The sequence below is a fragment of the Chanos chanos genome, chromosome 6 (assembly GCF_902362185.1).
Source record: "Chanos chanos chromosome 6, fChaCha1.1, whole genome shotgun sequence".
In the NCBI taxonomy this organism is placed as follows: Eukaryota; Metazoa; Chordata; class Actinopteri; order Gonorynchiformes; family Chanidae; genus Chanos; species Chanos chanos.
In genome coordinates, this window is record NC_044500.1 from 34,156,207 (window position 1) to 34,171,792 (window position 15,586).

A 15,586-nucleotide genomic window follows, 5' to 3' on the forward strand; every position below is an offset into this window, starting at 1 on the left:
TAGCAGTGCACACTAACAGCAGTGTTTCAGCATTAGTGCATTGGGGATGAAGACAGTTCTTACAAATCACCAAATTACCAATCCTCTTGTTAAAGCACTTCATTTTGGCCAGTAGGGGGCACTGTTCCATAAAATTCATCATTCTGTCTCTTTGACTGGGCTCAGAAAGCCATTGTCTGTATATAGAGGTTTGTTGGCATGCCATACCTCAGTGGCCTTTCTGTTCTTCTTGCTCTGTATAGTGACTTTTGTTTTAAGACATGCATTCTTTGTGTCATATTATTTCTTTGAAATATCTTTTATTTATATTCATTAATCAATCAAACCGGGGCAAAGCATGGGGACGGTGAGGGGAATTAAAGTAATATGCTTAATATAAGATATGAACATAAGCACTGAATCAGCAACTGAGTTTGAAGAGGAAAAAAGAGATGATTGCATTTGTATCTTCCTTATGTCTTTTATAGCGGGTGAATGGGAACGGGTGTTAGGGTGCTGAAATGATCCAGCTATTTATCATTACAATTATCTTTGACCAACATACACAAAACAATTTCAGTAACTGCGTACTAAATTAGAATTGCAAGAGCAGTGTGTTGAATTTCCGTTTCAGTCTAGTGTAATTCATACTGCAATACTTTTGCTGTAATATGTAAACTTTGGATCATCTAATATTGGATGACAATGACAGTTAAGCTGTGGATTTGTTATGGTATCAAGAAATTCAGTGATTTGTTATTGGCATTTTTTTTAACACTGCTGTAGTTGACTTGGCATTATAGGTGAACCACATGGTCAGAATTTATCCTTAAGTAAGAAACACTGCTGGTCCTCTTTTCTATGTAACAGGAGAACTAAAGTAATTGATTTCAAGTTTTAAATCTTAAACCAGCCCGACAAACTAGAACAGACCCTGGGAAAGGCAGTATTTAATGGCTTTGTTATGTATGTTATGTATGATTTCATGTGTTGTAGTTAAAAAGACAAGTCTGTTACAAACTCCTCAGACTCTTTTAGTTGGCAGCCTACCTTTCAGTCACTGAATACGAGACTGTTTCTCACAGTCTCTCTGTACATTAGAATCACCACGAAGCGTAATGTCATACACTTTCACATACTGTATTCACGACATGATTACTATGTTAAAAAGGAAAAGCTGCTGTTTGTATTTAGATATGCTGTCCAACCAAGAGCCTGTGAGTTAGTGACAGTGTAGCATTATGAATCCCACAGCAAAATATCAAATAAGCCACTGCCAAACTCAACAATTTTCTTTTCTTGATTAGGCACATTCATAAAAGGACACAACTTTTACTAAAGCAGACACTCCACCATTAAGGTGACCTTGACTCAAGAATGCTTTACCTGGAGTGAACATGTCATTAATATATAGTTTGCAATAAAGTTAGTTTTGTTTCATGTTTTACTAAGCAGAATAGACACCCATTACACAACTTAAAGGTAGCCGTGATTTAAAGTGCACTGTGGAATTGGGTTTTGTTTTATACATGTCCACGGAACATGTTCTTTTATTTAAAGATTTCCGAATATTACATTTTGTGGAAGGTAGAGCAGAATTTGGTATAATATTATAAAATTACATTCATTCTAACTGGTCAGTGACATATGTGCGTTTATATTTTTGTTTAAAGGATGAATTTGAAAGTGGCACAGTTTAGAGGAGAGGTGAGAGGATGTGACTGTCAAGTCTAATAATCAAAGAATTGAATCAAATATCTCAACATCCTACAAATTGTTTTTTTTTTTTGTTTGTTTTTTTGTATGTGGGCAGTTTTAATGTCAACACATGACCCTCATACCACATCTGCTCAATGTTTGGTCAAATACAGCTAAGCATAGTCAAAATGGCATCACATACAGGTTTTGTACACAATAGTATTCTTTATATTTCCTTGAAATAAATATGATATACTTTAGACTTAATTCTGGTATTTTTGTTTGTTGGTTTGTTTGTTTGTTTGTTTGTGTATCTCCTGTCTTGAAATTTAAACATATATTTGAACACTGTTCTTTTCTGGTCATTGTGGAAATTTTTGTTTTTGAAAAAAAATTAATAAAACCTTTGCATTTGTTGTTTGGGATATGGGTGCACAAACATTTCAAAATGTTGAATGTAACCGGTGTTGGGGATAAAAAAAAAGAAATAAAATAAATGAATAAATAAACGAAATTAAGAAAGAAGAGAGACTACTCTCCTGTGTCCCTTATCTCTCTTTGAGTACTGTGCAACTTTCAAGCATTACATTTGCCAAAAAGCTTTTTTTATAAATGGCACTGGCAATTCAAATGTATTGAGGACTTGCTGCAAATTCTGACTGTTGTACAGAATAAACGTACTTTTGGTACAGAGACCCACATAGCCCAAGTTAATGGCCTCTGAATCAGTCAATGGCCACTGAAGGTTATGTCTGTCCAGTTATTGTCACGTAATTAATGCCGTAATTCCGTAATTGTAGCACAATTTGTCAGTATTTTAAAAACCGTCAGTCCCCATCAGAGTTATGACATTTCGTCTATAAATATCGAAGGTATGAAAGTATATAACACGTATATTAAAATACTTAAATAAATTACTGTTACTCTTCTATCACATGCTCTTTACGAAACATGTACTGTTTACACTAGATCTTTTATAAATAGACTTTTCGAGTCAAGAATGACTGCCTTTTTAATTGGCTAGGGGAGAACTTGCTCTAAGCTGAGTGGCCAGTCACAGACTCGCCCTCTTGGACATTCCATTCAGGCTTCAGAGGGGTTTTGTGAGAATATAATATTTTACAGTGCTTTACTGTATTTAATTATACAAATATGTAGACATGAAAATGAATTAAAAATTAATGAAGAAACTTTATTTCACAATATTTATACAAAATAAGGGTATATTAAATTTAAAAAATACCTGTATTTGAACGAGTCTTCCTCGAGACAGAATGGTATATCCTGATTAGTAGGCTGTGTGATCGCGATACATGTTGCTAGTTTAAGCACCAAGCCTGTCTAGTAACGTTCTTCTTACCGTGTCAGAAATTGACACATGCTGCTGTTGCTGTCCATTTGGGCATTACACTGACTTGTACAATTTCATCTTTCTCTCAGTCCTCCGTTAGGAAATGCTGCGAGTGAGGTCCGCGCTCTGTCAGTCTTGGAGGGGGTATGTTCTTTCACATGAGTGCACACATGATCCCCTTCTACCTGTCTTTGACTGTTCAGTGTCATTTGCAGCAATTCTGATTCTAAACCATGTAGGGTACTGCGTTTGAGCGTTCAAGTCGGTCACAGGTTTAAGGGTTTTTTTAAAAAAAAAATACATATAGACATAATGAATTCGTTTGTTGATTCGTCAGTCATGGAATTTTCTAGAAAGTTAATGCGCAAACCTTTAGGTTAAAAAAGGCCATCGTAGTGTTATGTAATAACGTAAGGAATTCTATTTTGCACTTTGTGAAAGGAGGACTTGTTAGATGTCTTTCTTGAGGCCAGCTCCGGACAGCTGTACTTGACAATTATGTCTTATGCTTTTCATAGAGGACTAGCTGCATGCTGTGCCGCTCAGTCAGAAGTTTTTAGGAAGTGACGAGAACATTGTTGCCTCCTACTAAGTGCATGTTGTTACAGGTGCAGTCTGGTGTCTCACATTACCATGGTCAAAGCAAAACAAGTTTACCATTTAAGATTTCTTTCTGTGAAATAACCATTGTTTCCCCCTTTTGCTTATATTGATGTTTTGACCAAAAATTCATCGTAAGAAGAACTGGATAGAAAGTGTCGCTGTAAGTTGATTTGCCAAAGATAAATCAAAGACAAGAAATACGCAATGAGTGACATCGCAACCCCTTTGAGTGTGATGAAGCATTTGCACCTTAAGCCGACTGTAGTGCCTATTCATACAATATTTATGGGAGGGGAATCTCAAAACTGATACAGCTTTGTTTGTAATTTTCCATTACGCTGGCTGGTATCGTTCAGTGAACCATGGGGGATGAGTTGCACATGTTGTGGCGAGTAATGTGCACGGCCTCATTGTATACACGCTTAATGTAATCGACTGTACATTTGAAGACTTTTCTTTTTCATTTATTGTAACGATTGTGCTGGATCCTATAAGTACGTACCCCCTCAATGTCCAATGGTGCAGTTGAGACAAAGTCAGTTACTCATTGAGAGACTTGATACAGTTGCTGGCCAATTTTTACCTATAAACAGAAGCAAGATTAAACCAGCAGTGGGTGGTTGAAGTGTCCAACCATGATCTCGCATCAGGAGCAATAAAACCAGTTTCAGGTCGATGGGCTGTTGTCTCCTGGCACTGTGACAAGTTTGCTTCTTGTCGGTGACTCTGCATTCATAGGAGCAAAAAGTTGAAAGTTTTATACCTGTGTTAGCTATTGTATTTACCTCAGATAAGACCATATTAAAGTGAGACAGAGAGACCTCGTTGTCATGAATATTTAACTGCACCGCAGAAAAATAAACGTAGTATATGATAAGATGGTATTTTTTTTTCTGATCAGGTTTAAGACTTTTGCCTGTGCAGCAGTGGAAGTGAAGAATGAACCTATCCTAGCATTCAAGGAAGGGAGTCCAGAGAGGGTTCAACTAGAGAAGGTGAATGTGTGTGCACACACACATACACACACTTTGCTCCTCCTTAACATGCTCTGATTAGTCTAACACGCTCTCTTGTAGCTGTGAATATGAATGTGTGCATACCTTTCTGGTCTTTGTGTGACAGGCTCTACAGGAGCTTAAGGGAAAGACAGAGGAGATTCCATGTGTGGTTGGGGACGAAGAAGTCTGGACCAAAGATATCCGATACCAACTTTCGGTGAGCAGAGTTCATAACACGCTTGAAATCAGTCACTCGGTTTACGTAACAGTTTTAAAAACAAACTGAATGTGTTGCTCCCGTTGCAAAATTTCTTCTGATTATTCCCTTACGGAATTGTCCTTCTAAATGACTTAAAAAATAAATGCATATTGGTGAATGTTTTATGTTATATTTTATTATATTATTTCATTCCTTTACATTGCTTATCTCATTGTAATCCCTCATACTCACAACAAACAACTGTTTCCTTATTCAAAGCCCTTCAATCACTCTCACAAAGTGGCAAAGTTCTGCTATGCTGATAAGGTAAGGAAAGGATTCCTGTAGTCTACAGCTATATATGTAAATCAGACAAAATCTTTTTTTCATATCTCCTGCACTGTTTTTAAGATGGTTTAAATTAGATACAGCAATATACATCCATATGCCATATTCATCTGTATTCACACATTCATCATCATTATAAAAATGAGAAATGACAGTTTATATATGAACTTATCCCCATATGTCATACAGGAGCTTCTTAACAAAGCCATCCTGGCGTCAGTAGCTGCGCGGAGAGAATGGGACCTGAAGCCTGTACAGGACCGAGCCCAGATTCTTTTCAAGGCTGCTGACATCATCAGTGGACCTAAGAGAGCAGAAGTGCTAGCCAAGACCATGCTTGGGCAGGTAGGGATTTCCACAGCATTTATGTGAAGAATATAAACAACCGGCTGTGTCTTCACATTGGAATTGTTTTAGAAGGTGAACAGATCCAAAGTTTAATTGCCCAAGTAACGCACTCCAGTTGTGTTTCCTTGTGGTGTCCAAAGATGTAGTGACTTCATGCCTTTCAGAGGAAGCCACATGAAGAGGAGACTTACAAGAGTCAAAGGGCAGTTGGACATACCAAATTAGGAGATCCTGAGGAAAAAATTAAAACGTTAATGACTGCAGAATGCCCAGGACCTTGCATTGATGTCTACATTATACATTTGTATTCTGTATGTTAATGCTATTTATGATGTTATTTTCAGGGTAAGACTGTAGTGCAGGCTGAGATTGATGCTGCTGCAGAACTGATTGACTTCTTCAGGTTTAATGCCAAACACGCCATTGAATTGGAACATCAGCAGCCCCTGGACAGTGACGGCAGCACCAACACCATGCTATACCGAGGTCTGGAGGTGGGTTCCCTTATACCGCAGCCCTCACAGGAACAAAGGGATTTCCTAATGTTTGTGTTTGTGTTAGAATGTAAGGTCAAGTACGTGTTACCTGAGCGCTTGTTGTATCTCTGGATCTCTGCCGAACTGTAACTGGACATATGTAGTGCTTAGAATGTCGTCTCTTTCAAATCCCGTATTAGGGTTTTGTGGCTGCTGTCGCTCCGTTCAACTTCACCGCGATTGGTGGAAACCTGGCCGGCACCCCAGCTCTAATGGTGAGTTGGTACATTGTTTACCTTTGGCAGACAGAAAGAGAGAACTAAATGCTCAGCTGTTTGGTCAATACCGTAATAGAACTTGTCTGATCACACTCCTGTGTTTGTCGCAGGGTAATGTAGTGCTGTGGAAACCTAGTGACACAGCTATGTCTGCCAGCTATGCAGTTTATAAGATCCTGCGAGAGTCCGGCCTGCCTCCCAACATCATCCAGTTTGTCCCAGCTGATGGACCAGTGTTTGGAGACGCCATTACTGCTTCAGAGCATCTGGCTGGCATCAATTTCACTGGCAGTGTCCCGTATGTCTCTCTCTTTTGTGTTGATTTGTATGAGCAAATGTATTTCTGAGGCTTAACATAACCTTGCCCTTCATAATGACCTTGTGACTGTGACTTATCAGTGCTTGTTATTGTGTGGTTAACCACGCTACTCTGTGAGGAAACTGTTGTAGATAAACTACTGATAATTACTTAATGAACAGAAATGAGAGGAGACAATGTGTCTTTCACCCGGAGAGGAGATATTGCAAGGATGCCTAGAAGCATTAAATATTTGTAAATTTGGGTGACAATACAAAACAACTTTTAAGACCTATTGTATTTCTTTCTCTCCAGAACATTTAAGCGTTTGTGGAAGCAAGTGGCCCAAAATCTTGATATCTACAAAAACTTCCCTCGTGTGGCAGGAGGTGAGGGATTTTCTCCACTCATGAGCACAACTCTGTTACTGATATTTCACCTTAGGCTTTCCATACACTGTCCCCCTTACACACATCATCTTTTTGAACATGATTTTTATAAACAAGTGTATTTGACGTATTTCATATTGAATATCGATATCGAGTTAAAAATTGTTCCTGATAACTTGTGTCTGTGAATCATGCTTTTTAACATATGTCCACTTTCAGAATGTGGCGGAAAGAACTTCCATTTTGTCCACAAGTCTGCGGATGTTCACAGTGTGGTGAATGGAACAATCCGGTCTGCGTTTGAGTATGGAGGGCAGAAGTGCTCAGCCTGCTCTAGGATGTACGTGCCAGACTCCCTGTGGCCCCAGATCAAACAGGAGCTCCTCGCCGTTCACAAGCAAATCAAAGTGGGAGATGTGAGTAAAGCTGCTTCTCTTAGGATTTCCTACAACAAAGGTCTCAGTCAAAACAGGCCGAGCTCAAACGGTTAACCGTGTCTGAATGTCATGGTCAAATGGTTTAATATTTTGGTTTATTATCTGCTTTGCTCGTAGGATAGGATCACAGCAAAGCCGGTTACTCTGCTTTTTGTAGATATGCACGTGTTCCATTCAAATGAATACATGCAAAATATATCAAATATTTATAAACGCCAAAGCACCCGTTAGTTTTTGACCGGAGACTAATTCACATTGCATTTTAGATGAGACTTTTAAAACTTGCCAAATTACAATGACTACAATGTTTTTTTTTTTCTCATCCCACAGCCAGTGGAGGATTTTAGCACCTTCTTCTCAGCAGTTATTGATGATAAGGTATCACTTTCATCAAATTCAAAGGAATTTTTCTGTATTTGCTTTACTCCGTCTCAGATTTTTTTTTTAAGGTTGTGCTTTTGTTTTTCAGTCATTTACCCGAATTCAAAAGTGGCTGGAGCATGCCAAGTCTTCACCAAATTTGACCGTCATTGCGGGAGGAAACTGTGATGGCAAGAAGGGTTACTTTGTTGATCCCACCATTGTTGAAACTAAAGACCCTCAAGATGCCATTATGAACGAGGTGCAGTCATTATCATTTGGCTTAATGATCATTCCAAAAGAACGAAAAAAGTGCTACTTTTTCATTTTTATGGACGGCAGGGTAACCACTTCTGATGGGTCAGACACTAACAATTTAAAGAGCTTTAGATCTGTGGATAACACACACAGGAATAGGCTCGGAGCAGCGCGTGGGGCGGACTTTGCTCTGTTTGTTTAAATGAATCCCCTTAGCTTATGCTTTACTTCACAAATGGATGGTGCCGCCCATCCTCTAGTCCCTCACCCACTGCAGTGTTAGTAAGACCATCATGCGTATCATTCATTTGTATCACGGCCTTCTGGATAAAGGGAGTCAATTTCAGCAGTCTCTTATACTTGTCGGTTTTATATCCCCATGCAGGAGATCTTCGGGCCTGTTCTGAGTGTTTACGTTTATCCTGAAAATAAGTACAAGGAGGTGCTGCATTTGATTGACAACACATCCCCGTATGCTCTTACAGGAGCCATCTTCTCCAAGGATAAGTAAGTGTGGCGCAGTAGTTTGAAATGAAATGGTTTGTCTGTGCAGAGCACTTCTAGCTGTAGTTTTATGTAGTAAGACCTGCAATCCTGGTCTAGGAGGAAAAAAACAGACGGGTGAAATGGAGCAGACCAGAAGTTTAGTTAAAGATTTAGCTTGCTTTAAGAGAAGTGTGTGATTTTAGCTTTTTGTACTTTCTTTGAATCTGCTTTATTCGTAGTTTAGGCCTCAGGCTTTTTTATTTTATTGTTTTGTAACATGCAATAGAGATGGGTTAACTGTCTAATAAATTTTAATTTTGTTGTTTTTAATTTCATGCTTCCTTTACTTTTATCTTTTTGCTTCCATTGTATCATTCTTCATGCTCTTAAACGTTCAAATGCATAAAACCATATGTGAAAACCCTAACAGTGCTATAAATGCTTAATTGTCCAGTGTAGGTTTTACATAGTACACAGTAATGCATGTTTTTCAATAACCCTGTTTTTTTGTTTCAGGACTGTGGTGGATGAGGCTGCCAAAATCTTGAGAAACGCAGCAGGGAATTACTATGTTAATGACAAATCTACTGGCTCCATTGTGGCCCAGCAGCCATTTGGAGGCTCCAGAGCATCAGGTCAGCAGACCTGTGCATGTGATTTACTTATAGACCTTTTGGCTAACTCCTCATATGTTACTCTCTGACACACGATGTTCTTTTGTCTGTCTAGGTACGAACGACAAGCCTGGTGGACCTCACTACGTTCTTCGGTGGACATCTCCTCAGGTTGTCAAAGAGACCCATGTGCCACTCCGTGATTGGAAATATGCTTATATGGGTTGAGAAAAGCCTCGTTGTTCTACTCACTGTTGGTCCATTTAACCCCAAACTTTCCTTTTATGAAGTCTTTTCCTCTCCTTCGCCTTCAATTCAGACTTGAAAACAAATGTGAACTGTCAGATCCAAAATTGACTTAACATATATCCCTGGCAAAGTGATTCACTGTGCCAGATGCTCGAGATGTCCGTCAGGCTTGTGTAACAGAGAAGACTGAAGTCACAGCACCCTCTTGTGGTAGTGCTTTGTTAGGTCAGTCTGTCCTTGTGATGACAACCACATGAGAGTATCCAACATTGATCAGATGGACTTCTCTTGCCTGTGACATCTGCAAAACCAATGCTATGGATTTTATCATAGTGGTATAAATAGTTCATTTAATGAAAATTGAAAAAATACTAATAGTAATTTTGGAAAATGCACTGAAAGTTGCTCTCTCTCTTTAGGCTTTTCTATCTGGTATATCTCACACTGGTCACTGCTGTAGTTGACCATTTCTTAGGTTCTATCTCTCATACATTGTCTGCACAGAGGGAAAAAGAGTGTCGTTATTTTATCTTGTATTACAGAAATGCTGAAACTCACAACATCGGTTATTAACAATCTGTTACAGTAATATCAATATTTTTTGAAGACCAATATTAAATCTACCTTTGGACTGAAAAAGTTTGATTTACATAAATGTTAGGAACTGTATAACAGAAGAGGGATATGTCTGCCAGGTTTTCATGGTCTAACTGAATTTGATCTCGATTCTGTTGCAGAATTATTTCTGCCACATCAAATACAGATTGGTTTAATGCACTGGCTTTTCTGAAACTATGATTGTAATTGTAATGAGAGAATATGAGGTATTGTATTACAGCAGTTGTTTCACAGTTGTCCTAAAGAAATATTAAGTAAAATATAAAATCAATATCATATGCACTTTTATTACTATGCATATTCTGTTCTAATCTCATCCATCCAGGCATTCATATAAAAAGATTAAAGCAATTACTTTTTAAAAGAATGAGCAAGTTAGCTTCCTGTAGAAAAACCGTACTAAAACCTTTAGTGCCTGAATAAAGGAATGATATGGAAACTAGTTTGCCTCCTGATAATATATTTTTTGCCTCCTGATATATATTCATATATTTTGGTAAAACAAAGCAAGAACATATATATATAAATTATACCATATTCTTAATCTCTACATCTTATATTAGATTTTACATTTTAAAACTGATCAGATGTACTGGAATATTGAGTACAAATGAAAGTTGACACACAAGAAAAGTGAAATGTGACTACTACATTAATTGCAAATAGCTTGACTAATCACCTGTTTATCTTGATTTTCATTTGTACAAGTTGAAAACTTTTACTCTTTCCAAGGGCTTCAATAAACAACAATCTTTTGGACTTGGCCGGTGTGGTGCTCAGGATTGGTTATGACATTGCAGCAAATATATTTCATCATAAACAATGTTTTACGTAGCTGACAAGACTGAGGGCTTTAGTATAGAGAGATTATTTCTGTTAATCAGTGCCAGGCTGGACTGGTTTTAGTAAGTTCAGTCTCCACTGGACTGCTCCAGTTCAAGGTTGTTCTATGATCTGTTTTTTTTTTTTCCTCAACAGCCTTGGTTCATGGTGCCCCACCCCACCCCCACCCCACCCAACCACCTCCACCACACCTCTGTTACATCAAACTGATCCAGCTAAAGAGTCTAAAGTATAACATATTTCTCACTGCACAAACTGTTTTTTTTTTTTTTGTTGGAAATATTTGACAAGAGTCAGTCAGGATTCTCCTACACCTCTTCTGCAAAATAGCTTAAAAATAATATCTTAAATCAATGTGTATTTCCTTTGGGTGAAAATGGGTGGACCAGTCTATTGTTGTAGGCTTGCAGCAATTCAAAGAGGTCTGTTTTATTACCCATGAGACTGAAAAGAGCTTTTGCTCTGGCTTTGGTGCATGGCTCCCATGATCACACTTTATCTCTCTGCTTTACATCAAAGGGACTTAGGTGAAAAAAAATGGTCTCATCCCAGCAGTTGTTGTGGCTCCTCTTCCTAATGTGCAGAGGATTGTAAATAAAGGTCCCAGACACTTAGTCAGACGCTGTAATGGTCAAGCTCATGTTTCATTTGACAGGAAAGTGATCTTTAGATAAATTACACTTTGAGGTGGTCTTGTGACTTAATGATTCCATTAATGAGCCTGTACCAGCTGCTAATTTTACAGCCTCAAGAATTTTAATGTAATTCAATTTACCTTTTTGTTGTTGTTTTTGTTATAACATTACAGCCTGTTCAAACACTAATTTGATATAGTGATATTTGAAGGAATTTGAGCAGGAGATATAGCAGTTTCTTCAAAACTGACAGTTAGTTTAGTTTCTGAACAGCAGAAATACAGTTTATGACTGTTCGACCTTTCTGAGTCAAGATGATTCTAGTTTAATCAGTGAGCAGACTGAGATCAGCCTGTCTCTTCCCATTAGCTGTGTAGATCTCAGCCACACACTTGGTGATTTGCTTTATAAGCTTCCATCAAAGTGAATGGGGAGCTGAAATGTTACACACTTTGTGTTCAGGCAGTTGCTTTATTGCATTATGTTACTCAGACACACTTTCTCACACCCTGTAGTTTCACAGACAAACCAATGAATGTGATGGCCTGGGAAAGACTTCTGTCCAAGGATCCCTCACAGTCATATACTATTATTGCTGTTCACACACTTAGGTGACCAATAGTTTGTGCACTTTAGAGTTTGGAATTGTGTCTTCTGTTTCAGGTTTTCTACAGCAACAGCTGTGAATTAGCTGCTACAGTGTTAACACACTTCTCAAAGCAAAGGCAGATTCCAAGAACAACTAAGTGGTTACAAAACTTTTAATCTGAAACAAGTGGTTTATTAAGAGTTCTGAAAGGCAATCATTGTTGAACATATACAAGTAAAAATAGCACTAGAAGCAATTATTTTCTGCAGTGATCTTGTTTTCAATTGTATTTTGTGCATCACTTCAAACAAGATATGTCAAAATGTTAACGTTATTAATTGAAACTTGCATTGGAATGCTTTGTTATGGAGACTGTGTAGAATAATTGACCTTTTCTGTCCTACTGAGTCCTGGGAGCACCTCAAATTCTTTTACTCATGCAGTTTTCAGTGAATCAACACCTTGGCTATAGAAACAATTTACACAAAACTACTCCTCATCAGAACATAACACGTTTTGATAGGATATATTTATATATATATTCTGTAATTTAAAAAACACAGCCTTAATATATTTCTTGTCTGTTTTGCAGGAGAATTCAATCATTTCAGTAAGAAACTGCAATGCAAAATGTGTTGATAACATAAACATATTTTTTATTTTTCCCACACATCAGCATTAAAATTTTTCATACATTCTATCAATATGATAGACATTATAAGTGCACATTCTGAGACTTGCGTTCAGTGAAGTTTACAAAATCTCAAAGGATATTTTGAAATTCAGCCCATAGGGCGAAACATAAACATTCTTTCCTCGGAAATACCACTAGGTGGTACACCCCTATTTTACAAAATGTAAAGAGCTATGATCTCAGCAACAAGGCACGGAAACGTTTAGATATCCAGTACCTTGGCCTGTTCAGTTTCGGACAGTGACAGATGCTGCCTACGACTTAACTTTAAATGGCAAATAAATTACCTACTCGGAGAGGACACTGACACTTTATCTTAGTACAACGACTACACATCATCCTCTGTTTTGAAACTGTCGTGTGATGAGGAACATCACCATGGTCGCCAAAGTGGCTGCACAGGGATACTTTTGGTTGTGCTTCGGGTAGCTTCTGTTTGCTTTTCTCGATGTGAACTGAATGCAGCTTTTTTATCTTTAAGCTGATTGTGCATAGAGAGGAAGCGCAGACTTTCTTCCAGACACTTAGAGAATCCCCTGGCGTAGCTCTGCCCCGAAGTGTTTGAAGTCAGCGGTAATTGCGTGTTGTTTCTCAAGTAGAGTACCGTCATCTCAAGGATATCGGCTTTCTCTACTTTTCCTTGTGGCTGAACAGCTTTCAGTTCTCTTTTGAGAAGTAGTTTAAGTTTTTCGATGCTGATGTTAATGCGGTCTCTGCGCATCTTTTCCACCACTGGCTTTCTCAACTGCAGGAAAATAAGAGGAATAGCTTATTAGGTACTTGGGTGAAGAACACAACTATTATACATTAATGTTTTCTTTAGAATTCCCAAGTTTGATTATTCTTAAGATGACTTACTTTGATTTTATCCTTTGCGATTTTTGTTAAGCTGCAAGTGTTGGTTGGCGCCATTTCAGTCAGTTCACCAGAAGAAGCTAGATAGTCGACCACTATCCACGTGCCAGGCTTCCTCAATTTATACATTTTCCCTCAGGGGGTCCCCTGTGTGTGTTCAGGCATGCGAGGGGTTTCCCACACTAGCTAGCCAATCAGAAACGAACAAAGCATCAAGAAAAGCTTTAATTAGCCCACTCAGTGTCACTCTGAGCTTGGACACAAAAGAAGAACATCGCGCGCGCGAACAGGTGGAGTATGTGAAAGATGAGAACCATGAAATAGTTGACAATATGACCTAAGACAACGGTCTCATTCACCGCGTCGTTCAACAGCGTTTACGAAAAGAGCGGGAGAGAGTATCATCCTTGTTTTGAATAACAGTTGAAGGAACAGAATAAGATATGATTCAACGAACTATATCTAAACTGTGATAGAATCTTCACAGGAATTACATGTCATAAATCATATATCTGTATTTCATTTATTTAGAAATAAAAAAGTTACAATAAGATATCGTTTGTAAACAAACAAATAAAAATGTAGTTTGTTGACAGCCATAACAATAAAATCGTCTTCTAAATACTAGCTGTAGGAAGACTATGTAATGGCAACGTATTTACAGTTTAGTTGAATATATTCCCTTAACGATTAGCTCTCTTATTAATTGTTATTCAATAGGCCCTGTGCCCTCTTGGGAACTGGAGGTCTCATTGAGGGACCATTACTAATGTTGAACTGAATGCGGCACACTTCCATTGGTCGTCTATTGAATTGATGCTGTGGGAAAGTTGGGACAACACGGGCTCCAGGATTAGACTTCGAAGACGACGTCTGTCAACTCAAAAGCGCAGCTGGCTCCTGTGCGCGGGAAACTGGACTCAGTTGAGGAACTTTCAAAAGAATTTTGTTTGGTTTGCTTTTAGTTAGACTACAATATGACGCGAAAGTTCTGAAGCGGTTATGTAAGCAAAGTATTAACGTATTTCATGCTTTACACTTCACATCTCATAACTTTAATAAGTGATAAAAGCCAGGCAAATAATTTTCCAGGAGAGCTGATCTAATTTACAAGTTGACTGATTTCTGAAAGTGGATTAACACAATATACTACGACAATATACTCCTCTCAATCATGTTACTTGAAAACATTCAAACTTGTGTATGTGTTTCTCTAATGGATCCATCACGTGTTTATTGTACAAATAGGTAAACAAATAGAAGCAAAGTTAAACAAAAGGAAATTATTTCAGCGAAATATATTTTAAAAAGTGTGTTAACAAAAAATAACACAGACTGCTTTTAAATGACCCTTGTAGAGTGTCACTGCATTTAAATACAGCCGTGTGTTAGAAAAAAAAAAAAAAGAATGCATTGCTTCTGATCTCTTGGCACCTTGTGGTCTCGCCACAAGTAGTCCATGAGTGTTTGGGGATGTTGAGGGTGGGTGAAGCCAAGCTTCTTTCCCACACTTACTCTTTAACTCCCGCCAAAAGTGACTTGTTGGGGCACAATACATTCCTGCCATTCTGCCAAACAAGCTTTGACTGCGTGTGCCCTAGCCTGAGCCTCTCTCACACACAGAGGAGACAGATGCAGGGCGTCATGCACAGTGTGAAGTGTCCCTGCCACTCCATCAGCTCAGGACCTGGGAACCCCCTGACCTCCCCACACAGGGGACAAATCTTTGCCTTGATGTGGGCAAGGCTCAATGGCATTCCTGTATCACATGACCTGGTATTCACAGGCAAAACCATGAAAAGCCACTTGAAGCGGGAAACTGTGACAGCGTTGAATACATTCTGCTCCATTTATAAACTCTCTCTGTATGTCGACACTGGCAAGTATGTTGGTGGTCATTCAAACAAAAACAAAAAGAAATAGAAAGAAAGGCCCACATTTGCCACAAGGTTGTGAAATGATTATCTATCAGGGTTGTCAGAA

At 38.4% G+C, this 15,586-nt stretch overlaps 2 protein-coding genes across 2 annotated transcripts; one reads left to right on the forward strand and one right to left on the reverse strand.

Annotated features, from left to right (window-relative positions):
- The first annotated feature begins 3,008 nt into the window (after nucleotides 1-3,008).
- Nucleotides 3,009-10,429, forward strand: aldh4a1 (aldehyde dehydrogenase 4 family, member A1). Its single transcript, XM_030778811.1, has 15 exons — nucleotides 3,009-3,172; nucleotides 4,533-4,626; nucleotides 4,754-4,846; nucleotides 5,108-5,155; nucleotides 5,366-5,521; nucleotides 5,869-6,018; nucleotides 6,201-6,275; nucleotides 6,389-6,576; nucleotides 6,892-6,965; nucleotides 7,185-7,381; nucleotides 7,733-7,780; nucleotides 7,872-8,024; nucleotides 8,406-8,527; nucleotides 9,023-9,141; nucleotides 9,236-10,429. The coding sequence occupies exons 1-15, from the start codon at nucleotides 3,132-3,134 to the stop codon at nucleotides 9,346-9,348; spliced, it is 1,671 nt and encodes a 556-aa protein (XP_030634671.1). The 5' UTR covers nucleotides 3,009-3,131; the 3' UTR covers nucleotides 9,349-10,429.
- A 2,692-nt stretch (nucleotides 10,430-13,121) lies between these two features.
- Nucleotides 13,122-13,660, reverse strand: her2 (hairy-related 2). Its single transcript, XM_030778291.1, has 2 exons — nucleotides 13,607-13,660; nucleotides 13,122-13,493 (listed from the first exon to the last, which is right to left on the reverse strand). Exons 1-2 carry the CDS (start codon nucleotides 13,658-13,660, stop codon nucleotides 13,122-13,124), a joined length of 426 nt encoding a protein of 141 aa, XP_030634151.1.
- Nucleotides 13,661-15,586: the final 1,926 nt, after the last annotated feature.